This window comes from Mycteria americana, chromosome 4, assembly GCF_035582795.1.
Source record: "Mycteria americana isolate JAX WOST 10 ecotype Jacksonville Zoo and Gardens chromosome 4, USCA_MyAme_1.0, whole genome shotgun sequence".
Lineage (NCBI taxonomy): Eukaryota > Metazoa > Chordata > Aves > Ciconiiformes > Ciconiidae > Mycteria > Mycteria americana.
In genome coordinates this window covers 47,627,898-47,647,675 of record NC_134368.1, presented here as the reverse complement: position 1 = coordinate 47,647,675, position 19,778 = coordinate 47,627,898, and the positions used below count along the sequence as shown (strand labels likewise).

Sequence of the window (19,778 nt, the reverse complement as noted above, 5' to 3'; positions counted from 1 at the left end):
TTTTTTTTTTTTTTTTAGTACTAATGAATTTATTTGGAAATAATGCTTTTGAATAGTCGAGGGAAATTAGACTTTTTGTCAATTGCTTCAGGGAATAGTATAGTTAGGGAGCAGTTGCTTGGGGAGAACACTTAACCTTGTAAGAGGTTTGGGGTTTTTTTGTTTTTGTGGGGGTTTTTTTTTTTAATCGTCTGCTTTCAGAATTGTTACTGTAAAGTGGATTCCTGCAAATAAAATTGTTTTGTGTATCTTTAAGGTTTTTTTAAAAGTAGATTTGTATTCACATCATGCATTCAGTAGCTTTATGAGGAATAAAAGTAACTGTGATAGAAAAGGACTCCAGAAGTGAAATTGCCTCTAGGACAGGTACTGAGGAGAGCATCTGTGAAGTTTAATACTCAGGGAACCTCAAGTCAGAGCTTATGTGGTAGCAGGAAAAAAAGTGTTGGAAAAACTGCTGCAAAACAAGGTTCTCTGGGGAATTTAGGTGCGGCAGCAATATCCTAAGCAGGCAGCCTTCTGGCTATCTAAATTACTGTTATAACCTCTACATCCCATATTGACAGCCACCATCGCAAAGATAACTTTAAACTGCCTGAGTTTTCTTTGGTGAAATTCTCTCATGCACATCACTGATTTAGAGAAAATAGTTGCAAAGCTAGGATTCTCTCAGGTGCATCACTGACTTAATAGTTGCTATTTTTAGGAGTTGAAAATAATGTGGCTTAGGTAGGAGAGAAGATTTTGTCTGTACGTAATAAGACAATTTTGATTGAAATTATTAAGAAATAATATGACACAACCAAATATGAAGTGTGTATTATGTAAAATTCTCTACTGTGTTTTAAACACAAAACTGCAGTTTAACCTTAAGCTCCCTAGTGAAGTCATATATCCACAGGCTTATTTCATACTACAGTAAGGGAAGGAATAAATTTGTCAAATCCCTGGTCCATTGAAATTGGCTAATAAAGGCTTTCTACATTTTACTTTATCTAGCCAGTGCTCACATAGGCTGCATAGTTTGTGATAAATCTCGGTAGTCAAACTCACTTTCTATGGTAAGTCTGGTCTAGCATCAAAATTTGGAAAGAACAGTGTCTAGCAGAAGTTACTAAAATAGAGCTGGTATTATGAGGATAATCTGTCAACCCTTCCACTGAAACTTTATTTGCTGCTACTGTTTCCTCGTGATGCCCAGGATCCCTCAAGCCAGCTTGCATGCCAGGTTGTGGTCCCTTGTATGAAGCTCTTCTCCTGGTATTTTTATAACAGGCTTTACGGCTTGGGCTTTTTCATCAGCTCAGTAAACAGACTGTATTACATGTTGGGTATTTGCTTCTTTTTACTGCTTACTAATATTTTAAGTAACTTACTTTCAATTAAATCAAGCTTGTTTGGTGGCTTCCTCTGCCTAGTGGCTGGTGATTGCAGCTAGGGATTTTGGGTGGAGAAGAGTGTCACTGAAGTCCTTTTTTGTTGGCCTTTGCTTTTTGCTCTTGTGTGAAGCTCTGAGAAATTCATTTTGGTAAGACTTACCGACTTTGATATCAGTCTTCTGAATTGAAACAGTGGGATTGGCAGTGCCCTAAGATCCCAGTTGTTTCTCAAGGTTGCATGTCAACAGGTATTTGCGTGACTGTGTGTAGGTATCAAAGTGTGGTTCTGCAACAGATAGTATGCAATACCGTGATGGATGTTCTACCGCAGTCAGAATTGGACGCTTCGGAAGTGTCCAGACGTGCTGGATAGTGACAAGAGAGTTTCCTAATTTTCACTGCTTATGTGAATTCCTCAGTGATGACGAATTTTCAGCAGCAGATTGGAAGTCAGGAGGTTTAGCTGGCATGGCATATCTGAGAACTGCCACACTTGAAAGGTCATTTAACTTTCTTCTGCCTTGATTTACTTGCCTTCTTGCCTACAATACTCACAAAGATTAGCGTTTGCTTGCAGCCTGAAGTGCCTTGTGATCTTTGGTCAAAGATAATACATATGTGTGATGCACTGTCTGCTCTGATAAATTTTGTGCTGTCATAGGAATCTGGGCAGTACAGCAATGACGTGGTTATTTGCTGCAAGAACCAGTGTGTTACTGGGAACAGAAATCAAGAATTCAATGCATGCCTTCTGTCTTAATATGTTGACTACCTGTTCACTTGTGCTAAAGGGTAAAATCCAAACAAGTTATTCAAGAATAGAAAACCACATCTGAAACACAGCTTTTTCTTTTTACTGTGTTTCCTAAACCTTGAAACTTTTGGATGTCAGCAGTGATTAGCAACAGGCAGAAGTTTAAAGTTGATGCTTACAGACAGCAATAGAGGAAGAAGAAATGGTGGAGTGGAAAAGTGTATATGCATTTTTGTTGAAATTAGTGTTTGCTGTGAGGCTAGAAAAATACAGCAATAGTGTATTCTGGACCAAAATGAGTGGTTACAAAGAGGGGGACAAGGATCTGCAAGAGGAAAGGGAATATTTCTGTGTTTGTTTTCAATTAGAATATCAAATAAGTTGACTTCCTAATGACCATATTTGCATTGTTGTTTTTCAATTGATGAGTTGATTTACTTTCTCCTTTCTCTCCCCCTTCTTTCCTTTTTTTAAGGAAAAACTGTGTGTATGGATCAGGTTAATGACCAAGAAAATAAGTTTGTTGCTTTTTCAACAGTCTGATGAACCAAGATAATGGCGTCATTTCTGGGATCTTTAAGAGTAGTTGAAATTGTATAAAATTCAAGATGGCATTGTAGAGTAAACACCCTGTATTTTGTTCCTGGACTACAGGAGGAAGCATATGTTTGCCTCTAGGAAAATATGCATTTTGTCGAGAGACTTCTTTATTGAATGTTTCTTTTCAAGAGGCTTAGTATTCTGGAAAATTTTTTCTATTGTAGAAGTCCCATGTACCATTAAATGCGATTATTATTTTGATGAATAAGCACAGCTGGCATTTCTTTTCAATATCTGACTGCCGCCTTTTTGAGCTATAAACGTGCTGTTGTCAAGAGATTAGCCTTTGGGGTAGCAAGTTAAATTGTTCATTTCTACTAATCACCAGGCAGGACATGAGAATAGATATAAACTGGCTAGATATACTGTTCTGAATGGTATATGAACTTCTTCAGTTTGCTTGTTATGAAATAAAGCTTAAAAAAAGTTACTTTTCACAAACATTGTAGCTTAAGCATGTCACCGTGACTGCATTACAGGATTGGTTAAAATTTGAATTTTACAATTTTATTGAGTCTGGTTTGTTTGTCATTAACTTATTTAATAGCTGTTGCCCTGTGAGCTTCAGATAGGAAGATTTCCCATGCTTGTTGCACAGTACTGAGTTGAAGAAAGGGAAAGGCTAAAATAGGTTGGCTCTTGGCAAATTTTAGGGCAGGTTTGTTACAGCAGGCTACAGGAGGGGTCCTGAAGTTCCAGCCACTTTTTCATCTGTCCTGCTGCCTTCTCTGCAATGGGAAAGGTCTGGCATTGACCTGGCAGGCTTAAATATGAACTACCCGAAGGGGGAAGCACACGCCCCAGAAACAAACTTCAGCTGGTTGTCTTTTCTTGCACTCTGACAGCGTATGATTAAGGATCTAACCATAAAGGTCTTGTATTTCACTGAATTATGTACTGGTTCTCTGCACTCCACCTTTACCGCTGCATTTCGGGGATTCTTTGCAGTTAAGCCTGCAGACACACACCTTCATTTAATACAGGCAGAGCACTTCAGAAACTGAAACTAAAATAGCTTTCTATTTTATCCTACAGGAAGCAAAATAGTATCATGCTTAATTATTGCACTAAGGTGGGAATGTGCCATGAAAGGCAGAACAAACTTTTGTCCTAATCTATTCAATTCGGGAATACTCTCATGTTCAGCATCCTAATTTTGTTAATTTATTTTAAGTAAAAAAGAGCTAATTGAAGTTGATCACCCTTTTCATTCTTTCCTTGGTATGCTAGTTAGCTTGCTTTATAGAAATGCAGATAGCTTAGGTAACTTAATACTGTAATGTCAGAAGATACTAGATCAAACTCTGTAATGTAGTTCAGAATCAACCATGCGTCTTCAGTAGACAGCACTTGATTGACACTTGTTCTAGTGTTAATAGAATTATTGAGCAAATACTCTTAGTAAACTATGTAAATACAAAATACACAGCTCTTGGTGTCCTGGGGTGTAAGTTACTTGTTGAAGGATATATGCATGAAACTTGTATTGTGCAGAGAGGTATGTACATATTTTTCTATGCTTTACGATATCTGGAGAAGATGCAAATATGCTTATGGATCGTGTTATACCTCTGATTTTTGTGCTGATTGAAGTATTTTTGTTCTTCAGTTTTGGCAAGCGTTCTGCAGGAAGCTTCAGGCGTGGCTGTGAATGCATTGTTTTAGAGCCATCTGAAATGATTGTGGTAAGAATATTTTCATTCAGTTGCTTTCAAATTTTACAGACCAGCTTTGGTAACACTTCAACTTCCAAGAAAACTCAAATAATTTTCTGTTTTGCACATGATCTTTTTATAAATCTAAGATGTCATACATAACTTTTTTGCCATTCTTTGCACACATACTTGCATTGTTTGAGTGATAAAGGTATCCTTTATATTGTTGTTACATTTACTTTTGCAGATTTCTTGTAAAACTAAAGTTTTCTTGTGCTAGCAGAATAGCGGAACAGTTTGTGGTTTTTTGTTTTTGTTTTTGTTTTTTTTTTTTAAAGCTGCTTTATTATTATAGGTAAGCATAGATGCTTTAACTATTAATCTCGGGTTAGTTTAAATAATTTATGTTTGATTGAATAAAATTTATTCTCAGCTGTCTGAGGTTTTAAGAAGCAGTTTGAACATTTTAAAATTCTACCAACTTTTCTGGGTGAAGATTATTTTGTTAGCAGTATCTGCTGTAGTCCAGTGGCAGGACAGCATCATCTCTGAGGGTTCACAGGCTCAAAACTTTAGTTGCCACCTCAAGGTGCATCATCTGAACAAATGCACAATCAAGGGGCTAAATGTTGTTGGTTTTTTTTTTTCCTCTGTCACTGAGATAACAATCATTTCATAATACAGGCATGACAATTATCTAAGCCATGTATAGATGGTAGTTCAAATATAGACTGTGAGACTAAACATTTTTTTCCTAAAAAGTGACAGTTTCTGTAAAACTTGCAGCAGCTCAGGAAATTGTGGTATAGCTTTAGCCTTGTAGAATAGATTAAGTTACTTGTTTAAAGTTGACTGGTAAAAAAAGTGTCTTTTTAACTTACCTTCAGGCAAATGCAGGCATGCTTTTGTGGGTTTTAAGCACTTTGTGATTTCACTGTAAACAGATAAAGATGACTGTGTAATGGTAACTTTTTCTGTCGGATGTTTGATGATATATCTCCATCTTCTAATTCTAATCAAGAAGATCATCTTACGAAGCTAATACAATATAGTAGGAGACACGGAAGGCATATGTGAGAAATGCCAATTGCTTTTTCTCTATCCCTAACTAAAGCTCTCTGTAACTTTACTTTGTAAAGGAGCAGCTCCTCAACAGCAGCCTGTTGTGCCTCCTCATTTGCCCCTGTATTGGCCCCCTGATTTGTCTGACTGGTTTGTGTGACTCTTACCTGACCACAAGTTCGGGAAACAGTTTATTGTCCCAGATTTGTTCTCTAGAAGTATGCAATTTAGTTGGTGGTAGCTGTGTGGATATCTGTCTGTCTCTCTCGTGCATTCCTTGATAAGTTATAAGGAAGAGTGATATAAAGATAGGCATAGGGAAAGGAGATGACTGAACAACAGGAGCCCAGAAGAAATCTTCTAGACTTGATGGATAATGTTGGGTCAGGGGCAGGTACTCCCAACATGTGTCATCTTAGTCCAAAAAACCTAACCTCTAGAGTTTTGGGAAAGCTGAAATTGAACACTTAACTTCAGCCATTCAAAGGAAGAATTGTACCTTAAATAGAAAGAATCCCACCCCCAGAGTTTGTTGGGCCCAGTAACTTTCAGTCTCAGGGCTGGATGGGGTCACTCTGCAGGGAGGAGAGGCGGGAGAGGTGTCGGGTGTGAGTGTGACACTGTCAGATACGAAATAGATACTCAGTGGTGAGGGGGTAAGCGTTACCAGCTCTTTCTGGTGAACCAGGAACTGTGCTCATCCCCTTGTATTCGTACACTGAAAGGCGTATTTAGTGACGTGAGCTGACTAGTACGTGACACTTCTGACACAGATACACTGCAAATTCTTAGGAGTATTTTGCCTAATATTTCTTTTCCTTGTTGAAAAATATGGAGGAACCTTGCAAGGTGCTTCATAAGCTTTTCTCTACATCTTCAGAAATACTGCTTATCCCTGCGGGGTGGAATTGAATAGAAGGAGTTAACTGAATCCCCATATATAGCCAATGCTGAAAGTTTTTTTTCTTCTTCGTTTCCATGTTAGTCTCGAGTAAGGTTTCTATTAGCAGGATGAACACAGAAGAGATGTTGATTTTCAGCCAAATCACTGTAAAAAGATTGTTCTCTTTCACAAAAACCAGAACTCCTAGTTCAAATATTTTCATTGCAGTATACAGTTGTGCAGTAATTTAGGACTATTACTTTGAAGACTCTGAAACTGAGAAGACGAATTTTATATGAGGATATACCTAATAGGTATTTTTTTATTCTCCCTGTTGTTTTGGAAGTGATTTGTTTTTATGTAAATTCATTTTATTAGAAATCCTTCTTTTATGCCCTCAAAATATTTGAAGTAAATAATAAAACTATTGGAGCCTATTGAAGAACTAAGCCTTTGCCATAGGTTGGTTAGGGAAGACACCAAGTGACAAATTAGAGGTCCGTAGGAAAACTACCAAGTGCTCTCTCATACCAGTTTTCTTTTTGTAATGTATTGAGTGGTGAAATGTTTGTATTTGTTGCAAGAGTAAGAAGGGGGGAAGGAAGGAAGAATTTTTCTTCTGTCATTTTTGAAAAGTGGTCATGTTCAGTGATGCTGTTCATACCAATGTTAATTTTTTTTTTTTTTTTTTAGTAGTGGCTTTACTCTTAGTGCTCAAAATGCAGGAAACTCAAAGCTAACGGCTGTCTTCTGAAAGTAGGATTTGTTGTGTTTCTACCAAGAAGAAACATTTTTTTTTCTTGTGGGAAATGACACTCTCTTGCATCTATTGTAGGTTGATTACGTGGATGAAAATGAGGAGTATTTTCAGCGTCAAGCTTCTCATAGGCAATCTCGAAGAAGATTTAGGAAAATCAACCAAAAAGGGGAGCGACAAACCATTATTGATACTGTTGACCCTTACCCTGTGGGGAAGCCACCTCTACCTAGAGGCTACCATACGGTAAGCTGTCTGTATTTGTGGTTCACAAAAACATAAACAGGAAAATTACTGAAAATAAAACAATCAAAATGGCTAAACTTGCTGGTGTCTTTAAAGAAGTGTGCTTCTGTAGGGAGGCTTCCCCTTAAACTACTGTGAATTTGGCTCCATCAGTACGTGAACATGTGTGCAGCTTGCATCTTAGTTCAGAGGTGAAAGCATGCTTCTTATGACTGTGAATGTCATGTATTATTTCTTAACATTCCAGTCAGTATTTGAAATTGTGAAAGAAACTATGTTCTCAATTCCTTTTGGTTTGGTCTTAAGTTATAATACAAATAGTTTAGTGTACAGTGTTAAAAGGTCAGTTAGTGAAGCACTCATTCACGTATATGGTAACAGTTGTTGCCTGAAAAGGACTGTGCTGCATTGCGGTAGGCCAAATTCTCGGATTAAATCTGTCATTTCTTTTTGGTATCCAGAACTTAAATGTCAAATTAACCTTTACTGGTATCTGCTTCAAGAGCCCTTTAATACTTGGGTTTCAGCAAGCAGCCTGCCCATCATCAGAGAGATCATTTGGTCATTTTACTTAATTTCTTTTTTTGGGGGTAATCTTACATGTTGAAAGTTTCCAGGCTTTCTCTTGATGAAAATAAACTAATAATTAAAACTTATTCTACAGAATATTTTATATGGTTTTTAAATTGAGAAAAAGTCTATTAGATTAATATGTTTGTTTGGTATTGATTTCAACTGTAAGCAAAATACTGGAAAAGCTGTTTGTCTTTGGCTCTCATTTATTTGTTTAAGCCCCCAAATCTGCTAGAACCGTAAAGGCATGGGCATAAGTAACTTTGTGCATATTTAATCTCATTGAGTTCATTGGGTTGAATTTTGCACAATGTGAGCCACATGTGTATAAATCTGCAGGATTAGAGCTTTAGTGTTTTTAAAATACTGTCTTTGATCCAATGCAGTTGTAGTTTTTTTCCATTTTTCCTTCTTTATCCTTATTCCTTGACTTGTTTGCCAGCTCCCTGTATATTCAATGTGTGTCTGCAAGTGTGTAGATGTTTGATTACATCTGTTAATTATACAGGCTTTTCGTCATGAGTTGAATAATTACATTTTATGCCAACAATTTGTTTTTGTTTATACAACAGCTTTTAACGGTTTAATTTTCAGTGCAGTTTTAATTGCCTCTAAATTTAATACAGATTGAGCCAGTTCACTTGGTTTGAAGATGAAACATTTTACTGGTCTGTTTTTGAAAAAATAAATATGTGGTATTGTACTTTGTAGAAATTACAGGAAGAATTACTTTTATATTATTTAGATGTGTACGTAGTGCTTAGCAAACAGTTCTAGTGTGATTTTTATCTAGCTCTAGAAGGGCAGTATTTAGATTACACACAGTGCCATTTGCATTCGTAGGTCCTTGCCTGTTGTATAAATTTCACTTTAGGTATGCCTAATGAGTTTTTGTAAGCTTAACTGGTACTGAGAGCAAAAGCCCATTGTGTGCCATTCTGTTGTGCAAGTTCATAATGATTTTGTGTATGTGTTGGGAAATTCATTGCAAGCGAGATTTCATATTGAGTTGGAAGAGATTGCCAAATAAACTGTAAAATTTGCAATAATTACAGTCAAATGTTGCTTTAAAAAGTGTAATATGATGCATATGACTTTTTTGCAAAGCAAATAGTCAAATAATCACAAATGAGTTTTACAGTGTAGTCAAGACACTCCATGCCATCCCATTCCCTCCTATTTTTACAGTATTTGGTGATCTTGTATACATTGTTCTCTCATTCACTTCTACCAATATTATTTCTATTGCTTTAACCATACATGTTAAAGGCTGCATTGTCTTTTCTCCCTTCCTATTTTATGTCCCTTGACCTCATTTTTTTTTAGTCTTAATTTCTTGAAAAATTGACTGAAGAAAGCAGGGGTTTTTTTGAAACACATAGGAATTCAAAGCATATTATTAGCACGTATCTTGTGGGCTTGTTGCCCATTTGTTTTTTGGTCAGGGTCTCATCTTTGGTTCTACTTCTTAATTTTGGATAAATAAAAAAAGAAGCATTAAAGAAAATGCAGATGTACAGATATTGCAGTAAATAATGTGTTAAAGTCAAATTGAAAAAGGATTAATATGATGCATTTGTTTTCAAGTTTGCTCTTCCTTGTGGACATGTTCTGGTTTAGGTGTTCGGTACATGAGATTCAAAGTAATAAAGCTGCTTTGATAGCATCCTCAAAATCTTCACGAAATGTGTAATTTCCTTATATTTTGTTTTACCCTAAATCCATAGTTACCATGTAGAATGATTATTTTTTCTGTTTATGAATTATTAATGCTTTATTTGCAGTAGTCTCTGAGTGCTTTCCTTCAGAAAGTTCAAACAGTATTTTCTGAAGAAAGTTTTCTATATCTTTGTGAAAACGTAGAGCAAAATGTAGAGCTTAAATAAAGATGCATGGCTGTGCTTTTCAAGAATTAAAAATTAAATGCAGTGCTTTCAGTTGTGGCATGGCTTTCTGCAATAGAGTCAACTTGTAGGGGATGGTGGACCCTCATTAACATAATTTTAACATTATCTTCATAGTGGTGGAATGTACTATGGCATGTCTGATAATGTTCATCTTTTCCTTTCCTCCTATATGGCATTCATTTCATTTTGGCTCACAGGAATGCACTAAACCTCAGGTATCGTAACTTACTGTGTATGGTCCACTAACAATTTACTTGTGGGATTGCAGTGTGATATCATAATACTGATGCAATGTTATGACTAAAATTGCCTCCTAGCCTTTGCTTGATACTTGAGCAATCTCACTAGGATATAAAAATACAAATGTAAATGTGGAATTTGGTGATAGCACAACGTCTCTTGCCCAGCTTGATTGACTTGCTTCCTTGCTTTGATGTCCTGTGATTTAGAGAAAATGGAGAACAATAAGCAAAGGGTATATATGAAATATTTAGTGTTTGACAGACATTTTACTCAAGTATCTCTTCCATGACACAAAGGACTAAATCTTTCATTTTTGATTTAAAAAATTGGCCCCCTGTAGCTGTTTAGTACCTGTAAGTCACTAAATGGAGTATGGCACGCAACGAAAAGTTTTTCATTAGCTGAAAACTTGTAGCAGTGCTTCTTGCTTGTTTTTCGTTCTGATGATGTGTACTGATTTGGTATAAGGCAGTTGGATTTTGTAGACTCCTATCAAAGTATGTGTAAATGGCCGTTATTTGAAAGGCCGAAGGGTTGGACATAGGCTTGCTAGGGAGAAAAGTGTGCCTGAAGGAGTCAAGTGTCTTGGAATGGCACCAAACCAAACAAGATGTAGAAGTTTTGACTGACACCGGATCTCAAATACAGTCAAAGTAATCTGAAGATCTGAGTGGCATCTTTTAAACTTAAGTTGCATTTTTAGTTGCATTCGTTGATGCCAAAGTGAGTAAATACTGAGCATCCACCAAATACAACATTTGATAGGAATGTGTCTTGTCAAAATGTTAAATGTCTCCACTGTTACAATGGAGAAATCTCTTGTGTTAGGGCTGAAAAGAAATTAAAAGTATTTTCCTTTAGCTTCAAAATTCTTCCTTTCCTCAAATATTGCTTTGGTCAATTCTTCCAATGTTTCATAAGGAAATTTATTTACTTTAAAAGTTCCTTCTGTATCACATTGTTCAGTTCATTTCTTTAAAAGACTTAGAGGGTTCAAATTTCCATATGGTTCCAGTATCATAGGCAAGTGATTTCTGTGCTGAAATTCTCTCTTTTCTTCAACAAATATGCTATGTTTCTTTTAGTTCCTTATCTTGAGGTCAGTGCTCACCAGTTTTTCAGTGGAATGAGCTCCGAGTCCTTAGTAACCTACGGTTATTAAAATATTATGGCTAAGAGTGATAATGTGCTCCTCAAATTATGATAGGAATTTGAAATACTTCATAATATTTTGATAACTTTCCCTAACGCTAGAAAGACCATTTGAAATAAAATGTAATGTTGAATATCATATTTTGGCTTGTTACTTTTGGAACAAGCGTTGCTCATTTCTAGGATGAGGAAAATAGAAACTTCATAATCTATGGAAATAAAATGAATGTGTTTTATCAGACTGATAAAACGGCATCCTTTTTGCCACCATTTGTAGTTTGGTAAAATGGACCTGTTCTTTTTCAGGGAAGAAAAAAAAATCCTGAAAAGTTTAGGCTGAGCTGTTCTTACTTAAATCTGGACAACCTTGTTCAAATTTTTTTTTTTTTAAGAAAATTTTTGCTTGTACTTCTAATGTCAGACACTGTCTTTAACTAGATTACTGTAACAACTCCTTACTTAATAACAGAAATTGGATTTTAACTTCTGAAAGTGGATTTTCTTTTGTGTGTATCTATGCTTAAGGCTACTTAATGTTTTCAGTGAAAAGCCCTTCTTTTGAGTGACTGGACTCAAATAGTGTGGACCCTCTCTCCTGAGAACCTACATGGCTTTCCTTCTGCTTTAGGTTGATGATTTTTTTTTTTTTTTTTTAATTTTAAGATAGAATAGAATTTTAAAAAGGGTAGACTTTCTTGCAGTATCTTATTGTCAATAAACTTTGTGGCTGCTATAGTGCATCTGTGAAGAATTGGTTATGCCCCATCTGAGTGTTGCTGAGCTGGTTATTATATATTTACTTTGCTAAAGGCAAAGTATCAAAGCTTACTGGGGAATATTTAGGGAGGTGCAGGTAGGCCTGTAAATAAAATGCTGAAACACCTGTGAATAGCCCTGAAAAGAAACTATATGTGTTTTTTTTACTCTGAGAATCTGTCCAGATTTGAATTAGTTAACAGGTTTATGAAAATTGCTGCTAGTGCATCCTCAGCCAGGCTTTTTAAAGCTAGCTGCTGAAATCCCTGCAAAAGGTCTCTCTGCCTTTAGTAGCCTTTCTTATCCCGTTCAGCTTGAGATTCACGTGAGGTGACAATCCGTTTATCCCGTGTCGGAAGGAAAAGAGCGGCGGGCATGGAGCCATCAATAACCCTGGCTTCTTCCCCCAGTTACGACCATGTAACAATTTTATCCTCACACACCGTGCTATGGAGCCAGTCATCGCACTGATGCATTAAGGGCAGACAAGTATTGTCCTTCTGGATTTTATTTGAAGGAGGTGACTGAAAATTTGAATGAGAGGAGGGCTGGGAATGAAACCCTGTCTAATGTGGCTGAGTCAAGTCTCGTCGGCAGCCACCACTTAGTGAAAAAATAAGTATAAGGGTTTTTTCTAGCTTTTTTTATATATATATATTTTAAAGTATTAGAACCTGCTCACCTAGAAATTCAGTAGCAAACTGCAGAACCTTGCTTCCTGCCCCTATCTTATCTTCTAACTAACAGTTATTGCAAAGCATTGGCAAAGTAGCCTTTTTTTCCTGATACCCTTTCCATTCACATTGTCTGCTAGAGTCGAAAGGTCCTGGATTGAAAATTCATGTTCAGATTGCTCTATTTTATGAAACAAATTTGCCTTTTCCGTTGTCTGCAAAATTACATTTTAAAAATCAACAAAGCTGTTGTATGTCATATTTCTACCTTTAGGATTTTAAAAAATATGAATTTGCAGAAACCTAGTTGTTTTCCTCTATTCAGTGTGTGTGCCTACTGAAGCGGTGTGGAAGTTTACAAGATGACAAACAGTGTTTTCTTGTGGTTAATATAGTAGATGAGCATTCAAAAAGCTGATTCTATTTTAGGACTTTGTTACAGATGTCCAGTATAATTTAGGATGAGACTTAATGTTAAAAAACAGCATAATACAATTGCTTCTCTGCATGTATATTTATATTTATGTTGTAAAATACATATTGCTGGTTGTCTTTCCATGGACCACTGCAGATGTTCATGAAATACCTCACACGTGCTTGCTTCTCAACCATGTGGACTTTACAGTATTGTGATATACCTTGCTGTAACGTATTCTTCTTAGTGCATTGTATTCTACACAGTAAATTGATGCCAATATAGTAGTGTACATGGTCATCTTTATTACATGTAGAATTTCAGTCATTTCAGTTTAAATCAGTAGGAACAGTTGTCAGATACCCAAACTACAAGAAAATACTTTAAAGGAATACTGTCAATCTTTCAAGCCTATAAATAACTTCAGCTTTTAATGTTCATGATGATTTTTAGGATTATCTAGCACTTTCATGCTAATACAAGTTCACTTAATAAAACAAAAAACAAACCACAGAATCAATTGTGAGTATTCACATTAAAAAAAAAAAGAAAAAAGAAAAAAGCTTACTTTTAGGAATAACGAACTAATTTGTGAAGTCTAGGAAAATTATTTGATAGGGCAGCGAACAAGGAGGTGTGGGCACACCGAAAGTTCGACTTTATACAAAGATACACAATGTATATACAATGTATACTGAGAGGTTGTGGGGAAAAAACAATTTTTTAAACATCCTTGACCTTGGAAGTGTTAAGCCATTCTATTTACAAAGGAAAAAAGGCACAGAAAAACTACGGGGGATCCTAGGCTCAGGTTCACTTGGTAGTCAAAAAAGTTTGGGGAAGCAGGATGTCTGAGGGTTTTGGCTTTAGAGGCTCGTATGAGTTATGGCAGCTGAACCTATTGAAATAGATTTAATTTTTGAACTTGATGCTAACTTAGTTTTCCCCCAGATAGAGAAAAAAGGAGAAGAGAAGGAGAAAGGAAGCCGAGAAGGTCCTGTTAATGTGCCACAAGCAAAATGAAAGCAAAAAAGTTGCCTCTCTTAAAAAAAATTGAACTGGACTCATTCTGTTCTTGGTTATGAAGCTAATTCATTTAAGTAACGTAAGCACAGAATTGGTATGCAAAACATAATTGTACACGCACCTAAATTTACAGTGTATTGCCAATGGGAGGTGGCATGGTACGTGAGGGTGTTTTAATCCCATGTTTGCACATGTGATTAAACACGTTTGCATGTTTGCACAAACAAATTTGTCTCCAGTGATAACACATGCAGTTTAAAAGAATTTATTTAATATTTCTAGTGTTTATATTTAAAATAGAATATACTGTATTGATCGTTCCATTAATAAAAGAAAGGTGCTAGTCCTTAACATTGTCAAGTGCAAGTGTCCTTTTACCAGGAAGGATATTTATTTAGTTGCTTTTGTTCATTTACAAAATTCAGTGTGCAATTTCAAAAGAAACTGTTTTTATTATTCCATGGTGGTGGTGATCTACTCATGATTTGGAATGCGATTGATGCGTACATCATACTAGGAAGTAATATGAAATACTACATAGGTGTACATAGTCTGTATATCTAATATTTGAAAACATGCAGTAATGCTAATTTCTGAAGTGTGTGACTGTGTTATGTATGCAGGTGTATTTTGAAGTGAGATACTACAAAAATTGTGGGGTAATTTTATCAGAAATATGAAATTCCTGAGATGATTTGGGCAGTTCCCGTTAACTGTTTTTTGTATAGAAGTTGGATGTCTCTTTATGGGCACATCCACTGGTAATGTTATACCAGTGGTGCTGTGTTTTGTGGCAAAACACAACCTTTTAGCCACATGGCTTCCTTCCTTCATCCATGTTGTAAGAGGCTATTACTGTTTAAAGTTATGTATTATGTTATGTATTATTGTTAATATATGAGCAATGCTATTATTTTATTTTGTGTAGCACTAGAAGCAAAACAAAATTGTTAGTTCATCATCCTTGTAGTAATGTCTACTGGCAAGCTAATGCAAAATTAATGATATGCAGTGTGTTATTTACTCAACTTGCAGCTTCTGTCAGAGGATGTCTATTTTTACATATTACATCATCCCTGCTGCAGAACTCGTATATCCATTGGGATTTACTGTTCTTCCATTCCCTTTGGAAGGGCTCACATTGATGTCATAACTGGATTTGTAATTGTGATTAGATTTGGAAATTCAAAGAGAAACATTGAAGCTATGCAGTATTTTCTGCAACTGAAGTGTCAGTAATATTACTGATTTTCTTTTTTTTTTATACGTATTACTGACACTAGGTCCCGTTTACAGCTTGTGGAGTTGCCAATACCACACATATATGAAACTTTGGTTAATAGGATAGATTTTCCAGAGTAGCCTGAGTTTTTTGCTGTTACTGACTTGTGATGTGCTCTTTTATATTACATAAAAGATTGCTTTTCTGAGATGTAGGCTATAAAACTAAACGTGAGGTTTGTCATCAAAGGAAAAAGTTGTTCGTGCAGCAGAAAAATGAATTTTTCATAACTCTGTTCTAAACTGATCATTGTGTGATGTAACTAAATACAAATATTGAATTTCCACCACTTAAACTTGATTAGAGCTGAGGAAGATTAAAAAACCCACACACATACATGTGTTCTTAAGTATTTTTTAGATAGGATATCCTCATTAGCGTAAGGTTGTTCCTTTAGAAACTATGTTTGCATACAAAGTACATATGGGGAAATGGGATCTGTCTATGTATTATATTTGTAGAATACCAATACAGGTCCTTTCAGCACTGGCATCTCTATACAGATGAGCATCATGAGTGATAGTCCTAATGTGGATATTTGCCCACTAAAGCGTGGAAAGAAGCTGTCAGTTCATTTTTTCCCAAGCATCTGAGCCACTGTTATGTGAGCTGTGCTTGACATAGTGACTTAAAGATAAAATGATTAGTATTTGGTGTCAATCTTTCCACAAAAGGTGGTGTTTCTGAGTACTTTTAATAGTGCTTTTGCATTTGATTTGAATCATTTAAAATGATAATTTTACTGAGTGAATTTCAAAGCTCTAAAAAATTAATAAAAGTAGTAGTTTAAATATCCTGAGCAACTAAGGAAGTATGTATAGAATTGAAACATGGGAAAGCTGGAATGTTCAAGTTCCAAGAAGGCCAATGGCATCCTGGCTTGTGTCAGGAGTAGTGTGGCCAGCAGGAGTAGGGAAGTGATCGTGCCCCCGTACTCGGCACTGGTGAGGCCGCACCTCGAATACTGTGTTCAGTTTTGGGCCCCTCACTACAAGAGAGACATTGAGGTGCTGGAGCGTGTCCAGAGAAGGGCAACGAAGCTGGTGAAGGGTCTGGAGCAGAAGTCTGATGAGGAGCGGCTGAGGGAACTGGGGTTGTTTAGCCTGGAGAAAAGGAGTCTGAGGGGAGACCTCATCGCTCTCTACAACTACCTGAAAGGAGGTTGTAGCCAGGTGGGGGTCGGTCTCTTCTCCCAAGTAACAAGTGGTAGGACAAGAGGAAATGGCCTTAAGTTGCACCAGGGGAGGTTTAGACTGGATATTAGGAAAAATTTCTTCCCCGAAAGGGTTATCAAGCATTGGAACAGGCTGCCCAGGGAAGTGGTTGAGTCGCCATCCCTGGAGGTATTTAAAAGACGTTTGGATGTTGTGCTTAGGGACATGGTTTAGTGGTGGACTTGGCAGTGCTAGGTTAATGGTTGGACTTGATGATCTTAAAGGTCTCTTCCAACCTAAACGATTCTATGATTCTAAGTCCAGAAGGTGAGTTATTCTTTCACTTTCTATTTTGGATTTGCAAATACTTCTTTTTTTTTCTTGGATAACTGGCATGTGGTATTTCCTCACTGGTCTTGCAGTTATCAATTGTGAAGGGGAAAAAAAAAAGGCAAGACTGTTTCTCCATATTTTGAAATATTGTTGTTATAGTCATGCCTAAAGGCTCCACCAAAGACTGGAACCTATTTCAACACATTTAAACGTGACTCTTCCATGACTAGTTTTGGTGCATGAGCATCAAACGAGTTTGAGATGGGGAAGGAGGAAATTAGAGGCAATGCAAGAATTTAGTAATAAAACAAGAACTGTAAACTAGAACTCCTGGCTTCTAGTCTGGTGTCATGATCTTAAACAGTAATTTGTGAAAGTAAATTAGAATGGTGATAGTAAATTAGAAGTAAATGGTTTATATTTACTTTAACATAGCTTGGATTTTCATGTGTTGGAAGCTTTGTGCTACTTGTAACTTTTACTATGTGGAAATAATGCTATAATTCCTATTTGTGAATTATATCAAGATTTTTTTTTTTTTTAAAAGGTGCCCAAAATCCTTAAAACTAAACATTTCAGAGTCAGAGATTGAAAACATGCTGAAGGAGTAAAGGAGTTGACCAAGGTCTCAGGATAGATCTTTGAGGTTGTCTCTGTCATGGTAGTTTAGTGGTGGGGGTTTCTTGGGGTGAAAGAGAGGGAGGTCCTTTGGTTTTTTTAAAAGCTGTGTTTGTTTAAAGTGAAGGAAATACTGTTGTTACAGTGGTAATTGCACATTCAACATAATTCTGTTTCTAAGCTTTTAGTTGAGACTCAGGAGCCCAAGTTACAGAAACCAGGCTTCTCTCAAAGTGCTGTCGCAGCTGCTAATGAAGATGCAGCAATGTCCATCATAGTTTCCAGGTAGTCTTAATCTTAAAATTTAAGCAAGGATTTGTTTTGGCCAAAGGTTCTGGTTAGGAAAAAAGGTGGAAAAATTTGGTTTATTTAAACACTAGTAAGTCTGAGAAAAACATCTTATAATGTGTAGACCCTTGTAACTTTATTGGGTAGATGTGTATATTACAGTGCCCTGGCTAGTCCTGCTAAGTGTAAATGCCAATCTCCATGCTTGTGTCTTCCAGTAGGTGAGAGTTCAGTTCAGGGGAGCTGACAAGTCCTTAGTAAAGCATTTACCAGAAGGTTCGTGTGTAAATTCTTTCCCTCTCCTTCACCGCCCTCTTAACATGCTTGTGTAGCCATGCTCAGGTCACTGTGAAACGAAGTTGTTCTTAGATGTGAGACTGAGCACCCTTGAGCACTTTCTTAATTCCTGGTATTTACACGTCTCTGATGAAAAGTCTTGGGTGGGTTGTTTTTGTTTTTGGTTGGGTTTTTTTTGTATAATTCAAAAAACTTTTGTTGTTTTATGTAAGGTCTAGTCACAGTGTTAGTATTCTGTTGTATGAGTAATGGGTATGGCGAGCTGGGCTTTAGTTTTGAGCGGTTAACTTTAATTATCTTTGAATTTTCAAACAGTAAAGTTTTGACATGCACCTGGAACAGCTGGCAGGTGTTACGTGTATTGTTGATGTGGCTGGCATAAAAACCACACAGATTGTGCTCTCACTCTGTTTTGCATTATTTGTGTGTGTGTATGCATGTGCTAAAATGTAAAATATTTTACCTTTTCTTCCTTGCACTTCACTAAATTATATTCTCTATATTACTCTTGAATGTTGTAATTTGGTGTAATTTGAGTATAAAGGCCTGCAGCTAACTAGTTTTAAAGTCTGCAAATGATCCGTGGTGCACAGAAGATCATCTTAAAAGTAAGCACACTGACAGCTTTTCCGATAGTAATCTTGGAATACAAAACAGTGTAGAATCAAATTATTAGGGAGCCACAGTCTGGTAGGTGCACTTCTACCTAATTTTATTTAGCGCTACTATATCTAGGTAACAGATCTTGTAACTGCAAGAGAAAAAATGTAGTGTTAAATATACGAAGTGGGACATCCATCAGTTGATGGTAGTTGGCTTCCTGATTTATTTGATGGGGGAAGAGGAGAGGGAAAGGGCATTTCCTAGAATTTTATATTAAGGTTTCTTTATTGGAAGGATGTTATGTTGTGTTTTGACTTTTTTCCTATCTAAAAACAATTTGGCTCATTTTGCTTGATAATTATTTTTAAAAGTAAGGGACAACTGAAGTTGCACGGGGTTTGTTACTGATAAAAGCGAAAGGTCTGGATAAAGGTTTTCTGTACCGTTGCTAGAACCAGGGCACAAAGCTCTCATGATATGTTAGCGCATGGTGCATTACGCAAGGGAGGATATGCAGGAGCATAAGGAGAGAGTTCTCTAAAAAGAAAATGATCTTATGCTAGTAAACTGTTTTTAGCGTTGGTTTTAATGGGGAACCCCTGGAGTAGGCTCTTTGGAGAGTCTCCTTGCGTAAGACTGTGGCTGGAGGCAAAACCAAAAGTTATTTCCTTCCAACAGTCAACTGAAGTGAATGAAAATCCTCTGTAACAGCAACGAGCCCTTTCAAAATTAAACTTCCTCAAAATACCCAGAGATAAGTAGTTAGTTACCCCAGGAGATGTCCAAATAAACATTCAAGAAGAAGGACTCAATATCACATATTTTAGTAAAAATGACACACGCTTTCCACCATTATTTGGGGAATCTGGAAACCTAACGGCAGACTGGAGGTTTTCTGCCAGTGCCCTCTATGTCTGCACCTTTAACATAGTGATGAGAGTTTCAGATTCTCTCTTAAAGCTTCTAAGTAAGTTCAAGGAAAACTGTTAGAAAGCATAGTGTAGTTGCTTAAAACAAAAATACTCCCTCTCCACTGCTGCCAAAATCTCCCAATGAATAAACAAACAACAAAAACCAACAGAAAACCAGCTAGCATTTGGAGAAGATTGGGAAAATCTCAT

At 36.5% G+C, this 19,778-nt stretch overlaps 1 protein-coding gene across 5 annotated transcripts in view; it reads left to right on the top strand.

Moving 5' to 3' along the window:
- RAPGEF2 (Rap guanine nucleotide exchange factor 2) overlaps window positions 1-19,778 on the top strand; it is a 192,488-nt gene that overhangs the window by 95,907 nt on the left and 76,803 nt on the right. For all 5 annotated transcript variants that reach the window (XM_075500363.1, XM_075500362.1, XM_075500364.1 and 2 more), the window contains exons 5-6: window positions 4,343-4,418; window positions 7,169-7,336. In XM_075500363.1, coding sequence (XP_075356478.1) covers window positions 4,343-4,418; window positions 7,169-7,336 — 244 coding nt within the window. The remainder of the gene's footprint in view (window positions 1-4,342; window positions 4,419-7,168; window positions 7,337-19,778) is intronic.